Source organism: Trachurus japonicus, chromosome 16 (assembly GCF_045865225.1).
Source record: "Trachurus japonicus isolate A0001 chromosome 16, Traja_1.0".
NCBI lineage: Eukaryota > Metazoa > Chordata > Actinopteri > Carangiformes > Carangidae > Trachurus > Trachurus japonicus.
The window spans coordinates 32,639,571-32,656,216 of NC_140922.1; the positions used below are offsets into that span (position 1 = coordinate 32,639,571).

The 16,646-nt window shown below is 42.5% G+C and overlaps 1 protein-coding gene across 1 annotated transcript; it reads left to right on the forward strand.

Annotated features, from left to right (window-relative positions):
- Positions 1 to 5,899: 5,899 nt before the first annotated feature.
- Positions 5,900 to 12,888, forward strand: wdr73 (WD repeat domain 73). The gene is made up of 8 exons (XM_085803426.1): positions 5,900 to 6,027; positions 6,876 to 6,943; positions 7,115 to 7,200; positions 7,301 to 7,389; positions 8,021 to 8,088; positions 8,786 to 8,974; positions 10,022 to 10,441; positions 12,539 to 12,888. The coding sequence occupies exons 1-8, from the start codon at positions 5,966 to 5,968 to the stop codon at positions 12,799 to 12,801; spliced, it is 1,245 nt and encodes a 414-aa protein (XP_085659552.1). The 5' UTR covers positions 5,900 to 5,965; the 3' UTR covers positions 12,802 to 12,888.
- Positions 12,889 to 16,646: the final 3,758 nt, after the last annotated feature.

The window sequence follows — 16,646 nt, forward strand, 5'->3', positions numbered from 1 at the left end:
GAAGACTAGATGACTCACCCACCGCTGCTGCCCAATGACACGGTGTAGCCAGTACGGCGGCCATCTTGGGAGGGGCAACTCTCTCCCTCAGAGCATTAAGCCTATGGTGCATGTTCTGCCACAACTTGCTCAGTTTTTGTCCGATTTCAAAACGGTTTGATTTTTTATGAACGTTTATACAGTTATGATGCAGCATACTTAAAATCACAGATCAGTTTAATCATGTACTTCTTTTTTTTTTAAAGTAACATTACAGTGACATTATGCAAATAGTTAAAGTAATAGCTACATACTGATTTATTTTTCACAGAGTTATGAATCGTTTTTTTTAGTGAAGATGACTGGATCACCTATCTACTGCACTGCAATTTGCCCGTTCAAATATGGCCGACTGTGAGCCACGCCTGCATGTAGTCCGATCCACCCCCTTAAGTACAGGTACCTGTAGAAGTGGGCGGGGCCTGGAGAGCAGTGGCTCATTTACATTTAAAGGGACAGACACACAAACCAGTCGTTCTGAGCAGAGAGAGCTGTGATGTTTGATCCTTGGGGGGTTTGGACCGAAGCAGGTCACAGACCTTTCTTTAAGAACCTGGGAACTATGTTAAAGATTCCCCGATGAGTTTGCTTCTGGATCTAAAAGAGTCTCATATTAATGTGGATGAATCTACAGTACGTTACACACTTGTTAATGGGGCCACTTTTGATAAATATATCGTGTCTCCGCTGAGTTTCCGTGGTTTCCTACCGTCACGCTGCCATTGAACGTAAAAACATGGCGACACCACATGGCAGCAGCACCGAGCTTACCCGCTCCATGTAGATATGAATGATATTGAACGGCTCATTCAGAGCTGAAAGGAACACTTCACTTTGTTGATGAAGGGGATTATTGATGAATGAAAAACAGACTTTTGAACCAAATAATCAATTTTCGTGAATAGACAACAGGAGAAGTTACACAATGTACCTTTAAATGAACATAAACGTGTAGGTTTGTCCTGTCTAAACTCAGACTAGAGGAGCGGTTCATGTCGTCGGTGCAGCAGACAGAGTTTCTGTTGAACAGGCTCGTCGTCACTGCGTTGTTTGTGATGTTGTGTGGTTGATGTTAATCTGTCTGAGCTGTGAGAAGTGGAGTGAGATTAAAAACCTGCTGTTCACACACAAACACACAGACAGAGAGAGAAAGAAAGAAGCAGCAGCTGTGTGATTATTCACTAAGTGAGGAGGGAGACGGAGAGAGACGAGCTTTCTGACTCTGAGGGTCAACGAGCTGCAGTCGACTGAAAAACCCCCTCACACATCATCACACATCGCTGCTCATTTTCATCCTGCTGCTCCTTTCTAAAGCTCTGACTGAGCCCGAGTGACGACTCCAAGAAACCACGGCAACAAGATTCATTTATCCTCACTGATTGTTTCGGTTGTTTTACTATTACGCCCCCACACACACACAAATGTAACATGAGAACAAACTGAATTTTTATTTTTGTGGCAGAAATGAAAATATAGAATAAAAACCTCTGCATATATGAAGATTTAAGTTCATAACAGATACAAAAGAAACAGAAGTAGAATGTGTCTATGTACATTTATTGAACAAAAAATATATATATTATGATTTTTTAATATGTTGAATATATATTTAATTAATGTTTTCAAGTTTTTTAAAACAGCAAACATATAAAAACTCAATTCTATTGATATATAGTATATTATGTAACGTATGTGATAATATATGTGTATGGATGAGACATATTTATGTGTCAATACATGGAAGTGTTCCAGTTTCTAACAGCTTCATTGTGTGTTTTTACTCATATATACAGTATATGTTTGTTAGGGATGTCACGATTACTTGGTTTCACAATCACTCGCGGTATTAAACGCCACAATTAATTAATCGTAAAGATTCCTAAATACCGTCACTTTCCAAAAGAAATTATGTCAGAACCGTATCTGCAGATGTGGCGCCAAAGTAAAGGAAGATATCTAACGAAACACTGAATTGGTAGGAGTTTAAATGTTAGCGTGTCATTTGTAATTTAAAAAATGATTAAATTAAACTTAAACATTTGGTATAGATTAATTAATGACTTAAATATTTCAAACACTTCCCCCGGGGGATTAATATCTGGTCCTATATTTAGAGATCAGTAATGTAATTATATTTTGACTATATTTGGATTTAAACATTCAAAGTGTTGTGAAATTAATGCATAATAATCGTGATATATTTGTAATACCGTAATTTAAAAATAAATCAAAAATCGTACTAAGAAACTCTATAATCGTGACATCCCTACGTCTGTCACTTTATTGTTTCCTCCAAACACTTAGGCTATGTTATGTTGTGAGTTGAGCCTTCAGGGCCACCATACTTTCCTAAATCGGAGGGTTTTTAACTAAGAGAGATGATTTAACTGGTCAGAAGCTGCTTGTGTTTTGTTGATTTACCAGTTTTATGACCATGAACTACACAACTTATTTTTGTATTATCTGCAGATTCTGTCTCTGTCTAAACTAAAATCTGCTCCCAACAGATGCAAAAAGTCTTTTATATATACAGTATGTGCAGTGGCGTGCACTGGGGGGGGGCAAGGGGGGCAGTCGCCCCCCCTAAAGTGCCCCTGGGAGCCAAAACACGCCTTAAAGTGCCCTCTTGGAAGCCAAAATGCGTGCTAAAGTGACCTCATGGGGGCCAAAACGTGTGCTAAAGTGTCCTCTAGGAGCCAAAACGTGTGCTAAAGTGCCCTCTTGGAGCCAAAACGTGTGCTAAAGTGCCCTCTTGGAGCCAAAACGTGTGCTAAAGTGTCCTCTAGGGGCCAAAATGTGTGCTAAAGTGTCCTCTAGGAGCCAAAACGTGTGCTAAAGTGTCCTCTAGGGGCCAAAACGTGTGCTAAAGTGCCCTCTTGGAGCCGAAACGCGTGCTAAAGTGCCCTCTTGGAGCCAAAACGTGTGCTAAAGTGTCCTCTAGGGGCCAAAATGTGTGCTAAAGTGCCCTCTTGGAGCCAAAACGTGTGCTAAAGTGCCCTCTTGGAGCCAAAATGTGTGCTAAAGTGCCCTCTAGGAGCCAAAACGTGTGCTAAAGTGTCCTCTAGGGGCCAAAACGTGTGCTAAAGTGCCCTCTAGGAGCCAAAACGTGTGCTAAAGTGCCCTCTTGGAGCCAAAACGTGTGCTAAAGTGTCCTCTTGGAGCCAAAACGTGTGCTAAAGTGCCCTCTAGGAGCCAAAACGTGTGCTAAAGTGCCCTCTAGGAGCCAAAACGTGTGCTAAAGTGCCCTCTAGGATGTGCTAAAGTGCCCTCTTGGAGCCAAAACGTGTGCTAAAGTGGCCTCTAGGAGCCAAAACGTGTGCTAAAGTGCCCTCTTGGAGCCAAAACGTGTGCTAAAGTGTCCTCTAGGAGCCAAAACGTGTGCTAAAGTGCTCTCTTGGAGCCAAAACGTGTGCTAAAGTGTCCTCTAGGAGCCAAAACGTGTGCTAAAGTGGCCTCTTGGAGCCAAAACGTGTGCTAAAGTGCCCTCTTGGAGCCAAAACGTGTGCTAAAGTGCCCTCTAGGAGCCAAAACGTGTGCTAAAGTGTCCTCTAGGAGCCAAAACGTGTGCTAAAGTGCCCTCTTGGAGCCAAAACGTGTGCTAAAGTGTCCTCTTGGAAGCCAAAACGTGTGCTAAAGTGCCCTCTAGGAGCCAAAACGTGTGCTAAAGTGCCCTCTAGGAGCCAAAACGTGTGCTAAAGTGCCCTCTTGGAAGCCAAAACGTGTGCTAAAGTGCCCTCTAGGAGCCAAAACGTGTGCTAAAGTGCCCTCTAGGAGCCAAAACGTGTGCTAAAGTGCCCTCTTGGAAGCCAAAACGTGTGCTAAAGTGCCCTCTAGGAGCCAAAACGTGTGCTAAAGTGCCCTCTTGGAGCCAAAATGTGTGCTAAAGTGTCCTCTTGGAAGCCAAAACGTGTGCTAAAGTGCCCTCTAGGAGCCAAAATGTGTGCTAAAGTGTCCTCTAGCAGCCAAAACGTGTGCTAAAGTGTCCTCTAGCAGCCAAAACGTGTGCTAAAGGAGCCAAAACGTGTGCTAAAGTGTCCTCTAGGAGCCAAAACGTGTGCTAAAGTGCCCTCTTGGAGCCAAAACGTGTGCTAAAGTGTCCTCTTGGAAGCCAAAACGTGTGCTAAAGGAGCTAAAACGTGTGCTAAAGTGTCCTCTAGGAGCCAAAACGTGTGCTAAAGTGCCCTCTAGGAGCCAAAACGTGTGCTAAAGTGCCCTCTAGGAGCTAAAACGTGTGCTAAAGTGTCCTCTTGGAGCCAAAACGTGTGCTAAAGTGCCCTCTTGGAGCCAAAACGTGTGCTAAAGTGTCCTCTAGGAGCCAAAACGTGTGCTAAAGTGCCCTCTAGGAGCCAAAACGTGTGCTAAAGTGCCCTCTAGGAGCCAAAACGTGTGCTAAAGTGTCCTCTAGGAGCCAAAACGTGTGCTAAAGTGCCCTCTTGGAGCCAAAACGTGTGCTAAAGTGCCCTCTAGGAGCCAAAACGTGTGCTAAAGTGCCCTCTAGGAGCCAAAACGTGTGCTAAAGTGCCCTCTTGGAAGCCAAAACGTGTGCTAAAGTGTCCTCTAGGAGTCAAAACGTGTGCTAAAGTGTCCTCTTGGAGCCAAAACGTGTGCTAAAGTGTCCTCTTCAGTGGCGAGAAAGCGCTATGTGCCCTTTTTTTCCCAATCGCCCCTGCCCTTCAAAAAGTCTGTGCACGCCACTGAGTATGTGTGTCCTGTAGCTGTGTGTTGTGTGTTGGTTTAATGGACAGTAGTCAGCACTTGTGTGTGTTTTGTTGTGCGACTCTGAACTGACTCAGCTGGGACTCTGAGGAGAAGAGAGGAGTGACGGACGGAGGGAAGACGACAGACGAGTGAGTCAGAGTCTCTGCTGTCAGAGCAGAACGACAGAGGAGGAGGAGGAGGAAGAAAACAACAGACGGAGAGGATGGAGTGTGTGTGTGTGTGTGTGTGGGCTGTTGTCACCTGCTGTTTAAAAAACACAGGAAGAGACAGGAACACACCTGTGAACGATTGACCTGTGACACACACGTTAAACTGAAGCAACACGTTCATCTGTTCATTTCATTAATTTAACTGTATGTGCAACAATATTTAGACAGTGAAGGCAACACACACGGCCTCTCACTTGTTTCTTTGATACATTTTCATGCTGCATTAATATTTAAATTTAAAAAAATCATAAATTGTATTTTTTCTCAAGTAGTAACTTTTTGTTTTAGTATTAGTATTAGTGATTTTGTGATTGATTTATATGGAAATTAAGTCAGATTGGTTACTGTATTTTACATAATGGCAGATAAAAATATAAATACTTTTTTTGTCACATCTTTTCTCGCCTGAAACACACAGAGAACACTGTTTAGAGACATTTTAAATAAAAAATAAATCTATAAATCAACCTGAGGAAAACACAATTTGCCTTTTTTGTCTGTCTTTCTTTCTTTCTTAGTCTCATCAATATGCACACATGCTATGAGTAGGCTACTTTCAAAAATAATAGTCAGAAAATAAAATGTATGAAGCAAAGTTTTCTAAATGTCCTAACTCTATGAATATATTTATTTTGTATTGAAATTATAGGAATGATTAATTAATAATTAATGGAGTGCAGATTCTACCTGTTTATGTATACCTCAAGAAATAAGACTATTATTTTCTCCTACACAGATGTCTGTCAGTTAAATTATTGTAATTTGAAAAGAACAAAAAACGTATAAAGAAATATATATTAAAGAAAAAAAATCAATACAATTTAAAGTTTTTGCTAAATAAATAAATAAAAAGTAAACTTTCCCACCGCCTGTTCCTGTGGAGTCCTGCAGGGGGCGCTGTGACGTCACCGTCCTCTGAACCAACCACAGAGAGGCGCGCGAGTGAGACGATGCGGAAGTGAAACATCAACAACAGAGCGGAGCCAGGTGGTGGAGAGATGATGGAGCACGAAGAGCTGGAGGATGTTTTAGACGACTGGTTCATCGAGTCTCTGACAGCGTGAGGAAACTTTATTTCTACTTTTTGTTGTAACAGTTTAAAAGTTTATTTTATTTTATTTTATCACAAGTTTCATTCATTCATTCAGAGAAGGAGGCGGTTTAAACACTGTGAGGAGAAATCAGCTTAAAAACCTGCAGTTTTATCTTCTCTTACTCACACACAGGGTTATATGTGTTAAATGTAATATTGTAAATAATTTTCTGTACCAGATTAAACCTGTTTTTAATTCGGCTTCTCTCTTGTGACACCAAACAACCGCTAAAATACTAAAATTATAAGTTTTAGACGCGATAATCAAACAGAACTCACTGAAAAACATTGAACGCCACAAACTGAACTATTAGCCTAATGAAACAGAGTTTAAGATCTGATATTAAACTTATATTCAATAAAAAGAATGAATCATATCATATTTATATTACATATATGTAAGGTTTTTCCATAGACTGTATAAAGGGTTAGGGAATAAGCCAAAGTTGATATGTTTTTTAATCTTTGGTGTGAGAGCCCCAGTTTGTTTTTTAGTCTGTCTGTATTTGTTTTATTGTTTTATATAGACTTAATTGTGTCTGAAATAAAGCTCATCATCATCATCATTATATTTACGGAGACTGGTTTCAGTCTAAAAGACAGAAAGAAGCTAAAAAATCCTACACATAATGTGAACGTGAACACCTCATGTTATGATTTTACATTATTTGTGGAAAAGCAAAGGAGATAAATTAATGTGGCTGAAAGTCTGAAGGTTTGTGTAAAGAGACTCACCTGTTTATAAAATGAAATGATGATGATGATGATGATGATGATGATGATAATGTAATAACACCTGTCGTCTGGTTCCTCAGCTACACAGATCTTCACGTGTATCAGCTGGAACATCCCACTCAGGTCATCGAGTGGACGTCAGGGAAGAGTGAGTCCATTCATGTTTTTATTAGAAATAAATGAGTCATTATATTATTATAGATAAAATGTAGTTTCTGTTGTATGTTTTGCTTTAAATGTTGATAGTTGACTTTATTTCATCTGTTTTTATTGAATTTAAGTCAATAATCAATCTTTTTTTTCCCTCTGTGTTTTGCAGCCGTCTGTGTTGCAGGAAACACTTCGTCTAGAAATGAAATCCTGGAGCTTCGTCTTCCTCCGAAGCTCTTCGCAGATGAAAATAAGGTGATTAAACAAAAACAAATCAAATATAGTATATCTGAAGTTTGTTGTTTATGTTTATGTTTATAATAATAATAAAAGTGTGTTACTATGATGTGTTCAGGGTCTCTGTGCAGAGCGGGACTTTAAAGTTGTCCACGGTGGGTTCACTGACACTCCGGTCCGCAGCCTCGCACACGTCCCGGGAACCAGGTGAGCTGACGATGGAGAAAAACTGTGGTTCAGTTTTCAGTGAATATTTAAACAGATGAAAAAGTCACAGCGATTAATTATTTTTGCAACAAAACTCTCAGATAATTAAACTTTTTTTTTGTTTTTGTTTTAAAAATGTGACAAATTATAATTTTGCAAAGTTCAGTTTGTTCTGATCAAAGCAACATTGAAACAGTTTTCAATCAGAACATTTTCATATTATTTTCATTCAAATAAACTTTTATTTTCATCTTCAGTTGATTTGATTTGTGCAAAACAAATCAGATTAAATTAATTTTTTCCTGTTGTTATTATATTTGTGTTGTTGCTTTTTTTTCACTGTCATTGTTCTGCTGCTGTTTCTGCTGTGACTCTGGTTCATGCATCTGAGACCAGAGGAGATCAATACTTAGATCGATCTCTTTATTTTGAAAAAGACAGTGACAGTGCAAAGAAAAGATGAAAAGGACGATCAATTTCACTTTCAAGCTCAAACACCGACTGATCTCTGGTTCTAACATTGATTTCATGGTTGTTGGGGTTTTTTTTTTTTCAGTTTTACGTCATTAAAACCTGAATATTTTTGTGGTTGACAATCAATAATCGTATTTTAATATCTTTGTTTCTGGAGGTTTGTTGTGACCAGTGAAGGACGGAGCGCTGACCTGCAGGTGTGGAACCTGGGAGGAGACGACAGTGGTGAGTTTATACAGAGAGAAAGAGATAGAGGAGGTTTTATATTAAAGCTCCTTCAAAATAAAGGTAGATGTTTGTGTTAAAGCTCCTTCAAAATAAAGGTAGATGTTTGTATTAAAGCTCCTTCAAAATAAAGGTAGATGTTTGTGTTGAAGCTCCTTCAAAATAAAGGTAGATGTTTGTGTTAAAGCTCCATACAGTATAAAGGTAGATGTTTGTATTAAAGCTCCATACAGTATAAAGGTAGATGTTTGTGTTAAAGCTCCATACAGTATAAAGGTAGATGTTTGTGTTAAAGCTCCATACAGTATAAAGGTAGATGTTTGTATTAAAGCTCCATACAGTATAAAGGTAGATGTTTGTGTTAAAGCTCCATACAGTATAAAGGTAGATGTTTGTGTTAAAGCTCCATACAGTATAAAGGTAGATGTCCATGTGTAGTGTGATTATAAAGCAGCTCTAGGTTCTATATTAATACTGTGAAAGTATCAAAGCCTCAGTCCACAGAGAAATGCACACAGCCTGTATTCAGAAACTGAGCCTTGAAACCAGCCGTCAGGACTTCCTGTCACTTTGTGATGTCACAACTAAGCCCCGCCCCCTCACCACCTGGACTCACCACCATCCAACAACAACTTTGCAGGATTTTTAGTTTCTCTGAGTGTTTTATTCTAGTGTGTGTGTGTCGTTTTGCCGTCAGATGTGATCAAGAGAACAGGAAGTGTGGCGGTCAGGGGGCGGGGCTTGTCAGGAGGAGGAGGAGGAAGTCTTCGTCGTCGTCGTCGTCTCGCCGCTCGTCTCTCGTCGCAGCCTCAGATTCTTCACGGAGCTCAGAGCGACGACGTGGAGCTGACGGAGCTGACCTCAGGACAGACGCTGTTCACCCTGGGTAACAACACTCACAACTTCACTTCACAGCTTCATTCCTTTCCTTTTTACCCGTCTCTCTCTGACTCCGCCCCCTTTCTCTCTCTCTCTCTCTGGCTGTGTCCGAAATCCCCCCCTACTCACTATATAGTGACCACGCCATTTTGTAGTGGTGTCTGAATGTTTAGTCATTATTAATGTTCACTATATAGTGACTGAATCTATCCCACAATTCACCGCGAAATGTAGTGAACATCCGATGGTCACTAACCGGAGAAAGATATCCCATCATGCATTGCGGTCACGGATCGACGCCGTTAACACACCGGCCCAGAGCGACCGGTGTAGCTACCAAATAAATACAAGTAGCGACCGGTGTAGCTACCAAATAAATGCAGTAGTGACCGGTGTAGCTACCAAATAAATGCAGTAGCGAAGTAGTGACCGGTGTAGCTACCAAATAAATGCAGTAGTGACCGGTGTAGCTACCAAATAAATGCAGTAGTGACCGGTGTAGCTGCCAAATAAATGCTAGTGCAGCAGCCTCAATAAATGTGTCCAGGCTGCCAGAGTTGTCCGGTCGCAGCTTCCACAGACTCCCTAAACAAACGTTGGAGCAAATTTCCTAACAACTGTTATAAACTGACCACAGACTCTGGATAGCGAGGCTAATTTCGCATTAAGCTAGCAGACTTTATATGCTTAGTTGTGACACTGGCTGTGTGTTTTTTGAATGTTGTTTCAAACTATGTGGGTTTGATTGAACATCTTTGACCGCTTAATATATTGCTTTACTCCTCTTTTTATGTTGGTACCTACCATGGTTGTATCCATGGTACCGGCACCGGCTGTTACGATCGCGGTCGGAACGTTTTAATTACGCGACGTAATACGTCATTAACTGTGCGGCGGAGTAGTGTCCGAAAGGGTTTTTTTATTCGACCAGTGAGTCACTATATTGAATTCACTATATAGTGAGTAGGGAGGAGGGAATGAGGGAGTGATTTCAGACACATCCTCTAACTCCGCCCCCTTTCTCTCTCTGACTCCGCCCCCTTTCTCTCCACAGACTCCGCCCCCTCCTCCTCTGACGCTCTGACTTCACTACAGTTCATCAGTGACAGCGTTTTCCTCGCCGGCTGCTCCAACGGGAACGTCCTCCTCGCAGACACTCGGACGCCGTCGTCGTCTCCTCCTCAGCTCTTGGCTCCGCCTCCAGGTCCTGGTCCAGGTCCTGGTCCTGGTCTAGGAGAGTCCGTCCTCTGGTGGGCCGACGCCTCCTCAGGTCCAGACCCGTCCGGCTGCAGGGTCTTCAGACTGTCCTCCTCTGGACAGGCGCTGGTCTCAGACCTGAGGAGCCCGGGAGGAGGGGCTGTGAGTCGGGCTCAGCTGGACCTGCAGACCCAAGACCGCCAAGACCTGGACCAGGACCTGGACCGGGTCAAAGTGTCGTGGGCTCCGGCGCTGGACCAGTGTGTCGCCGTGTCAGGTGAGAAGAACAATCAATACTTCATCAATTAAAACTAAAAAATTTAATTGGAGAGGTGGTCTACATGTAGTCTTCAGGTCTATAGGTAGTTTAAAGTGGTTTACAAGTGGTCTACAGGTGGTTTACAAGTGGTTTACAGGTGGTCTACAAGGGGTTACAAGTCTACAGGTGGTTTACAAGTGGTCTGCAGGTAGTTTACAAATGGTCTACAGGTAGTTTACAGGTCTACAGGTGGTTTACAAGTGGTCTACAGGTGGTCTACAAGTGGTCTACAAGTCTACAGGTAGTTTACAAGTGGTCTACAGGTAGTTTACAGGTGGTGTGCAGATAGGATACAGGTGGTCTACAAGTCTAAAGGTAGTCTACAGGTCTATAGGTAGTTTACAAGTGGTCTACAGGTGGTCTACAAGTCTACAGGTAGTTTACAAGTGGTCTACAAGTCTACAGGTAGTTTACAAGTGGTTTCCAGGTGGTCTACAAGTCTACAGGTAGTTTACAAGTGGTCTACAAGTCTACAGGTAGTTTACAAGTGGTTTCCAGGTGGTCTACAAGTCTACAGGTAGTTTACAAGTGGTCTACAAGTCTACAGGTGGTTTACAAGTCTACAGGTGGTTTACAAGTCTACAGGTAGTTTACAAGTGGTTTACAGGTGGTCTACAAGTCTACAGGTAGTTTACAGGTGGTGTGCAGATAGGATACAGGTGGTCTACAAGTCCACAGGTAGTTTACAAGTGGTCTACAGGTAGTTTACAAGTGGTCTACAGGTGGTCTACAAGTCTACAGGTAGTTTACAAGTGGTCTACAGGTAGTTTACAGGTGGTGTGCAGATAGGAAACAGGTGGTTTACAAGTCTAAAGGTAGTCTACAGGTCTATAGGTAGTTTACAAGTGGTTTACAGGTAGTCTACAGGTAGTTTACAAGTGGTCTACAAGTCTACAGGTAGTTTACAAGTGGTTTACAAGTCTACAGGTAGTTTACAAGTGGTAAAGGTGGTCTACAAGTCTACAGGTAGTTTACAAGTGGTCTAAAGGTGGTCTACAAGTCTACAGGTAGTTTACAAGTGGTTTACAGGTGGTCTACAAGTCTACAGGTAGTTTACAGGTGGTCTACAAGGTAGTTTACAAGTGGTCTACAAGTCTACAGGTGGTTTACAAGTGGTCTACAAGTCTACAGGTAGTTTACAACTGGTCTACAGGTAGTTTACAGGTGGTCTACAAGTCTACAGGTAGTTAACAAGTGGTCTACAGGTAGTCTACAGGTGGTCTACAGATAGTTTACAAGTGGTCTACAGGTAGTCTACAAGTGGTCTACATGTAGTTTACAAGTGGTCTACAAGTCTACAGGTAGTTTACAAGTCTACAGGTAGTTTACAAGTGGTCTACAGGTAGTTTACAAGTGGTCTATAGGTCGTTTACAAGTGGTTTACAGGTGGTCTACAAGTCTACAGGTAGTTTACAAGTGGTTTACAAGTCTACAGGTAGTTTACAAGTGGTAAAGGTGGTCTACAAGTCTACAGGTAGTTTACAAGTGGTCTAAAGGTGGTCTACAAGTCTACAGGTAGTTTACAAGTGGTTTACAGGTGGTCTACAAGTCTACAGGTAGTTTACAGGTGGTCTACAAGGTAGTTTACAAGTGGTCTACAAGTCTACAGGTGGTTTACAAGTGGTCTACAAGTCTACAGGTAGTTTACAACTGGTCTACAGGTAGTTTACAGGTGGTCTACAAGTCTACAGGTAGTTTACAAGTGGTCTACAGGTAGTCTACAAGTGGTCTACATGTAGTTTACAAGTGGTCTACAAGTCTACAGGTAGTTTACAAGTCTACAGGTAGTTTACAAGTGGTCTACAGGTAGTTTACAAGTGGTCTACAGGTGGTTTACAAGTGGTCTACAGGTGGTTTACAGGTCTACAGGTAGTTTACAAGTGGTCTACAGGTAGTTTACAAGTGGTCTATAGGTCGTTTACAGGTCTATAGGTAGTTTAAAGTGATCTACATGTGGTCTACAGGTAGTTTTCAAGTGGTCTACAGGTGGTTCTACATCTGACATCTGATAAAAGAATAAAAACCTTCACTGATATGACCTCTGACCTCTGACAGGTTTCGGTGCAGCGGTCCAGATCTACGGCGTCTCGTCCTGGGGGGCGGAGCTTCAGGAGGCTCGGCCGCTGTTCGAGCACCGAGGTCACGCCGTCTCATCCCGACCGGCCGGAGACCACGATGACGACCGCCTCCCTCTCCTCGTCACCTCTCACCTGTGGCACCCGGAGCGACCGAGGACGCTGCTGTCGGCGGCGACGGACGGCTCGGTTCACCTGTGGGACTGGGTCGACCAATCAGCTGCAGGAACGGAGAGGAAGTGACGTTCAGGGTCATCGGGACAAAAGACTCACTCACATCAAGAGAAAACGTTGGAACTGATTCAGTGTCGTTGAAACATTATGAGGAAAATCTGCTTTTTTAAAAATCTTCATTAAACAATTTTTTAATTAAAAACCTGTCGTTGACTCATTGTTGAGATATTAAAGGGATAGTTCACCCAAAATTGAAATTTCACTCATTATCTACTCACCCTCATGTGGACTAAGGGCTGGGAGAAGTTTCAGAGTCCTCCGTGGCTTCTCTGAGTTACACAGAAAAAATTAAATAAGTCTATATTTCAAGCTTGTTTCTCGAAGCTTCTGCTACAAAACAAGCTTGAAATATAGACGTACTTCATTTTTTTCGGGACAATTTCGCATTTCGGGGCTTCAATACAAGACGGACATTACATACGAGCAGCATGGAGGTATTTGGATGTTTTTTGGTGTGTCTTTTTGTTACGAAGACAGTTGGTATCCATTTGCAACCGTCATATGGACATGCACTGCTACGCCGATACCCCCTGTAACTCAGAGAAGCCACGGAGGACTCTGAAACTTCTCCCAGCCCTTAGTCCACATGAGGGGGAGGAGATGATGAGTGAAATTTCAATTTTGGGTGAACTATCCCTTTAATATGTGCATGACACAAGTATGGAAGCCCTGAGCGGCCAAACATTCATATGGTTTTGGGTTTTTTTCCCCACCATTTTCCTGAGAGAGGGGAATACATCTCTTTAGATCTTGAAAGTTAATCTTTTTTTCCCCTGAGATAACGACATAATTAATTATAGATTTCTGGTCTTGATTGATGATGCACTGATCAGTATCTAGACTCAATATGTTTCCTTCAGTGAACACGAGCCCATATATGGGTGTTTGGTTTGTTTATCTCCAATTAATTATGTCATTAAAACCGTTTCATTTTGAGAAAGTTCCCTCGTTATCTCAGGAAAACAGAGGAAATGAAAAATGTACTTAACGGGATAGTTCAACATTTTGGCAAACTGGCCCATTTCCATAATCCCTATAGTCATAGCAGTAGGTTCGTTACCTTTAATTGTCGGTGCAAGCTATTTTTAGAACGGCGGAGCAGAGCCGTGAGCTGCTCAGAACTACGCTACGGAGGCTCATTATGGGATTTCTTGGTTTCCCTCATCAAACTCATCAAATACACAATCCAACAACTCCACAACGCTCTGGTGGACAAGTTGTGACCTGCACATTCACCACGCTATGAGATAATAACACAACGTTACCAGACAGAGTTGTTTTAGAGGGAAATACAGAGACTGATGATGAAAAACTGTCCCTGAAGGCAACGCGCATCAGTGGTTTTGCATGAATTTCCCTCTAAAACAACTCTGTCTGGTAACGTTGTGTTATTATCTCATAGCGTGGTGAATGTGCAGGTCACAACTTGTCCACCAGAGCGTTTTGTTGTGGAGTTGTTGGATTGTGTATTTGATGAGTTTGATGAGGGAAACCAAGAAATCCCATAATGAACCTCCGTAGCGTAGCTCTGAGCAGCTCACGGCTCTGCTCCGCCGTTCTAAAAATAGCTTGCACCGACAATTAAAGGTGCCAAAATGTTGAACTATCCCTTTAATGAAACTTTTCTTCACCTTCACTTTAAACAACGACCTACAGACTTAATGTGAGATAATGAGCCACTAAATGATTAATATGAAGTGACCTTCACAGAGAATGTCGAGCCGTCTTCACACATTTACAATAATAAAAACCATCACACACACAGAGTTCAGACTCAGTGTTTCTCCACATAAGGAATAAAACCCTTTAGATCTCCTGTGTTTTACCTGAAGTGTTGATTCATTAGTTTATATTTGTAGCTATCCTCCGGTGCTCTGAGATGAAACTAAACAAATAAAACTAAATGAGCAACAGAAGTCAAAGTGGTGAACAGAGTCTGATCAGTGAAAACAAAACTTCATTTCACACTTTGCTGCTTCCACTCGTCACCAGACACAAACACCGACGTCAGCAAACCAAGACAAACGGCAGCTCGGCCCCACACACACACACACACACACACACACACACACACACACACACACACACACACACACACACTTTGCAGCTCTGTCTCTAGAATCTAAAGCAGCACAAAGGCAGTAACTCTGCACACACACTAATGATATAAAATACAACTATAAGTGATGTAAACACTGACACAGGAAGTAGAAGATACAAACCCAACTCACAGAGTGATGTCATCTAAATGATTATTACAAAACAAAACTATGGTAAAATGTCTAAAAATGTTCAAAGCGATGAGCGCTAAGTGGACTCCTTTCTCTAATCTAGAGGGGCTCTTTGGAGACGGATCCAATTCCAAGGGATGTGGAAAACAAAGAAAAACTCCAAGGCACTCTCTTGAGTTAATAAAAATGCCTTTAAAGGTGTACAGAAATGGCCGTTTGTCCTGTTTGTCGCACCGAGTTGTCACGAGCTGCAACACGAGTTTACCCGAGTAAGGAAAACGAATTTGATTGGTCGTTATCGAGCGGGCGGGATATTCAAAGCTTGGAGCGAGACCGAGCTCCGTGTGTGTGTGTGTGTCTCAGACGTTAGAATGACGGATGACGGATCCAATATCAGTGGCTGATAAATCGTGAGCAGGCTGACGTATAATCCGTGCGCCTGCATTATCCAATGCGGGAAAAAAAAAAACACACTTTCATCCCGGATTTACTCAAAAATAGAATTTTGCACAAAGTTTGGCCTACATCGTCTGATAGATGGGTTATTACACTAATGTTAAGACCCAGAGTGGGCTCAAATTCAATTTTCTTTTCTGTACAGCTTTAATTAATCTGGCCTTGTCAGTTAGTTAGTGGGCGGAGTCAGATGCTGCCAAGGTGGCGACTGTCCAGCAACGTCCAGATAAACAAACAGTAAACAAGACTTTTATTTTGAAGAGTTTTTTTTAACTTCACTGAGTCAAACTGAGAGAGAGAGTGTGTGTGTGTGTGTGTGTGTGTGTGTGTGTGTGTGTGTGTGTGTGTGTGACCGCTTGACCCGACGACACACTGAGAGAGAGAGAAAGTGCTGCATTGTGTGTGTTGATCAGAGTGTGAACACACTGAGCTGTGGGTGATAACTGCTCATTAAACACACAGCAGCTTCAGTGTGTGTGTGTGTGTGTGTGTGTTCTCACAGTTCAGTGACAGCTCATTGTTCACCCATCAGACCCCCCCCCCCCCCTCCTCCTCCTCCTCCTCCTCGATAATGTGTTTAGAGCTGCAGTTAAAATCACCGCTCTGCAGGCGCTGAAGACTGTTTTTATTCTATCTTCTCCTCCTCCTTCTTTTTCTCTTTTTCTTCTCCTTCTCTTTTTTGTCTTCTCCTCCTTCTCTTCTTCATCTCCTCCTCCTTCTTCTCCCTCCCTTTCCAAAAAGATGGCTTTAGCCAACCTGCTGGACGCTAAGGTACAGGGTGCGCTGGTCCGGTCCCGGGTTCAGAACATCACCGAGATGGATGCTCCCTCTGGCTTCTTTTTTGGTCTGGAGAAGAAGCGAGGACAGAGGAAGATAATCCACGCACTTCATTCTGACACAGGGCAGGAGTTGAGGGAACCAGGCCAGATCAGGAACAGGGCCGTGCAGTTTTTCTCCTCGCTTTACTCGTCAGAGTACGAGGAAAACACGGAGTTGGAAGGAGAGTTTTGTGCGGAGCTGCCACAGGTGTCGGAGGGCACTAATGGTCAGCTGAGCGCAGCGCTCCAACTGGAGGAGCTGGCAGCCGCCCTGCAGGGCATGCAGGGTAGGAAAGCGCCAGGTATTGATGGACTCACTGTAGAGTTCTACAAAGAGTACTGGGACATC

Coding starts and splice junctions, on each gene's coding strand:
- wdr73 (XM_085803426.1), top strand. CDS start 5,966: ATGATGGAGCACGAAGAGCTGGAGGATGTTTTAGACGACTGGTTCATC. Junction 6,944..7,114: donor CGAGTGGACGTCAGGGAAGA/GTGAGTCCATTC, acceptor TGTGTTTTGCAG/CCGTCTGTGTTGCAGGAAAC. Junction 7,390..8,020: donor GCACACGTCCCGGGAACCAG/GTGAGCTGACGA, acceptor TTGTTTCTGGAG/GTTTGTTGTGACCAGTGAAG.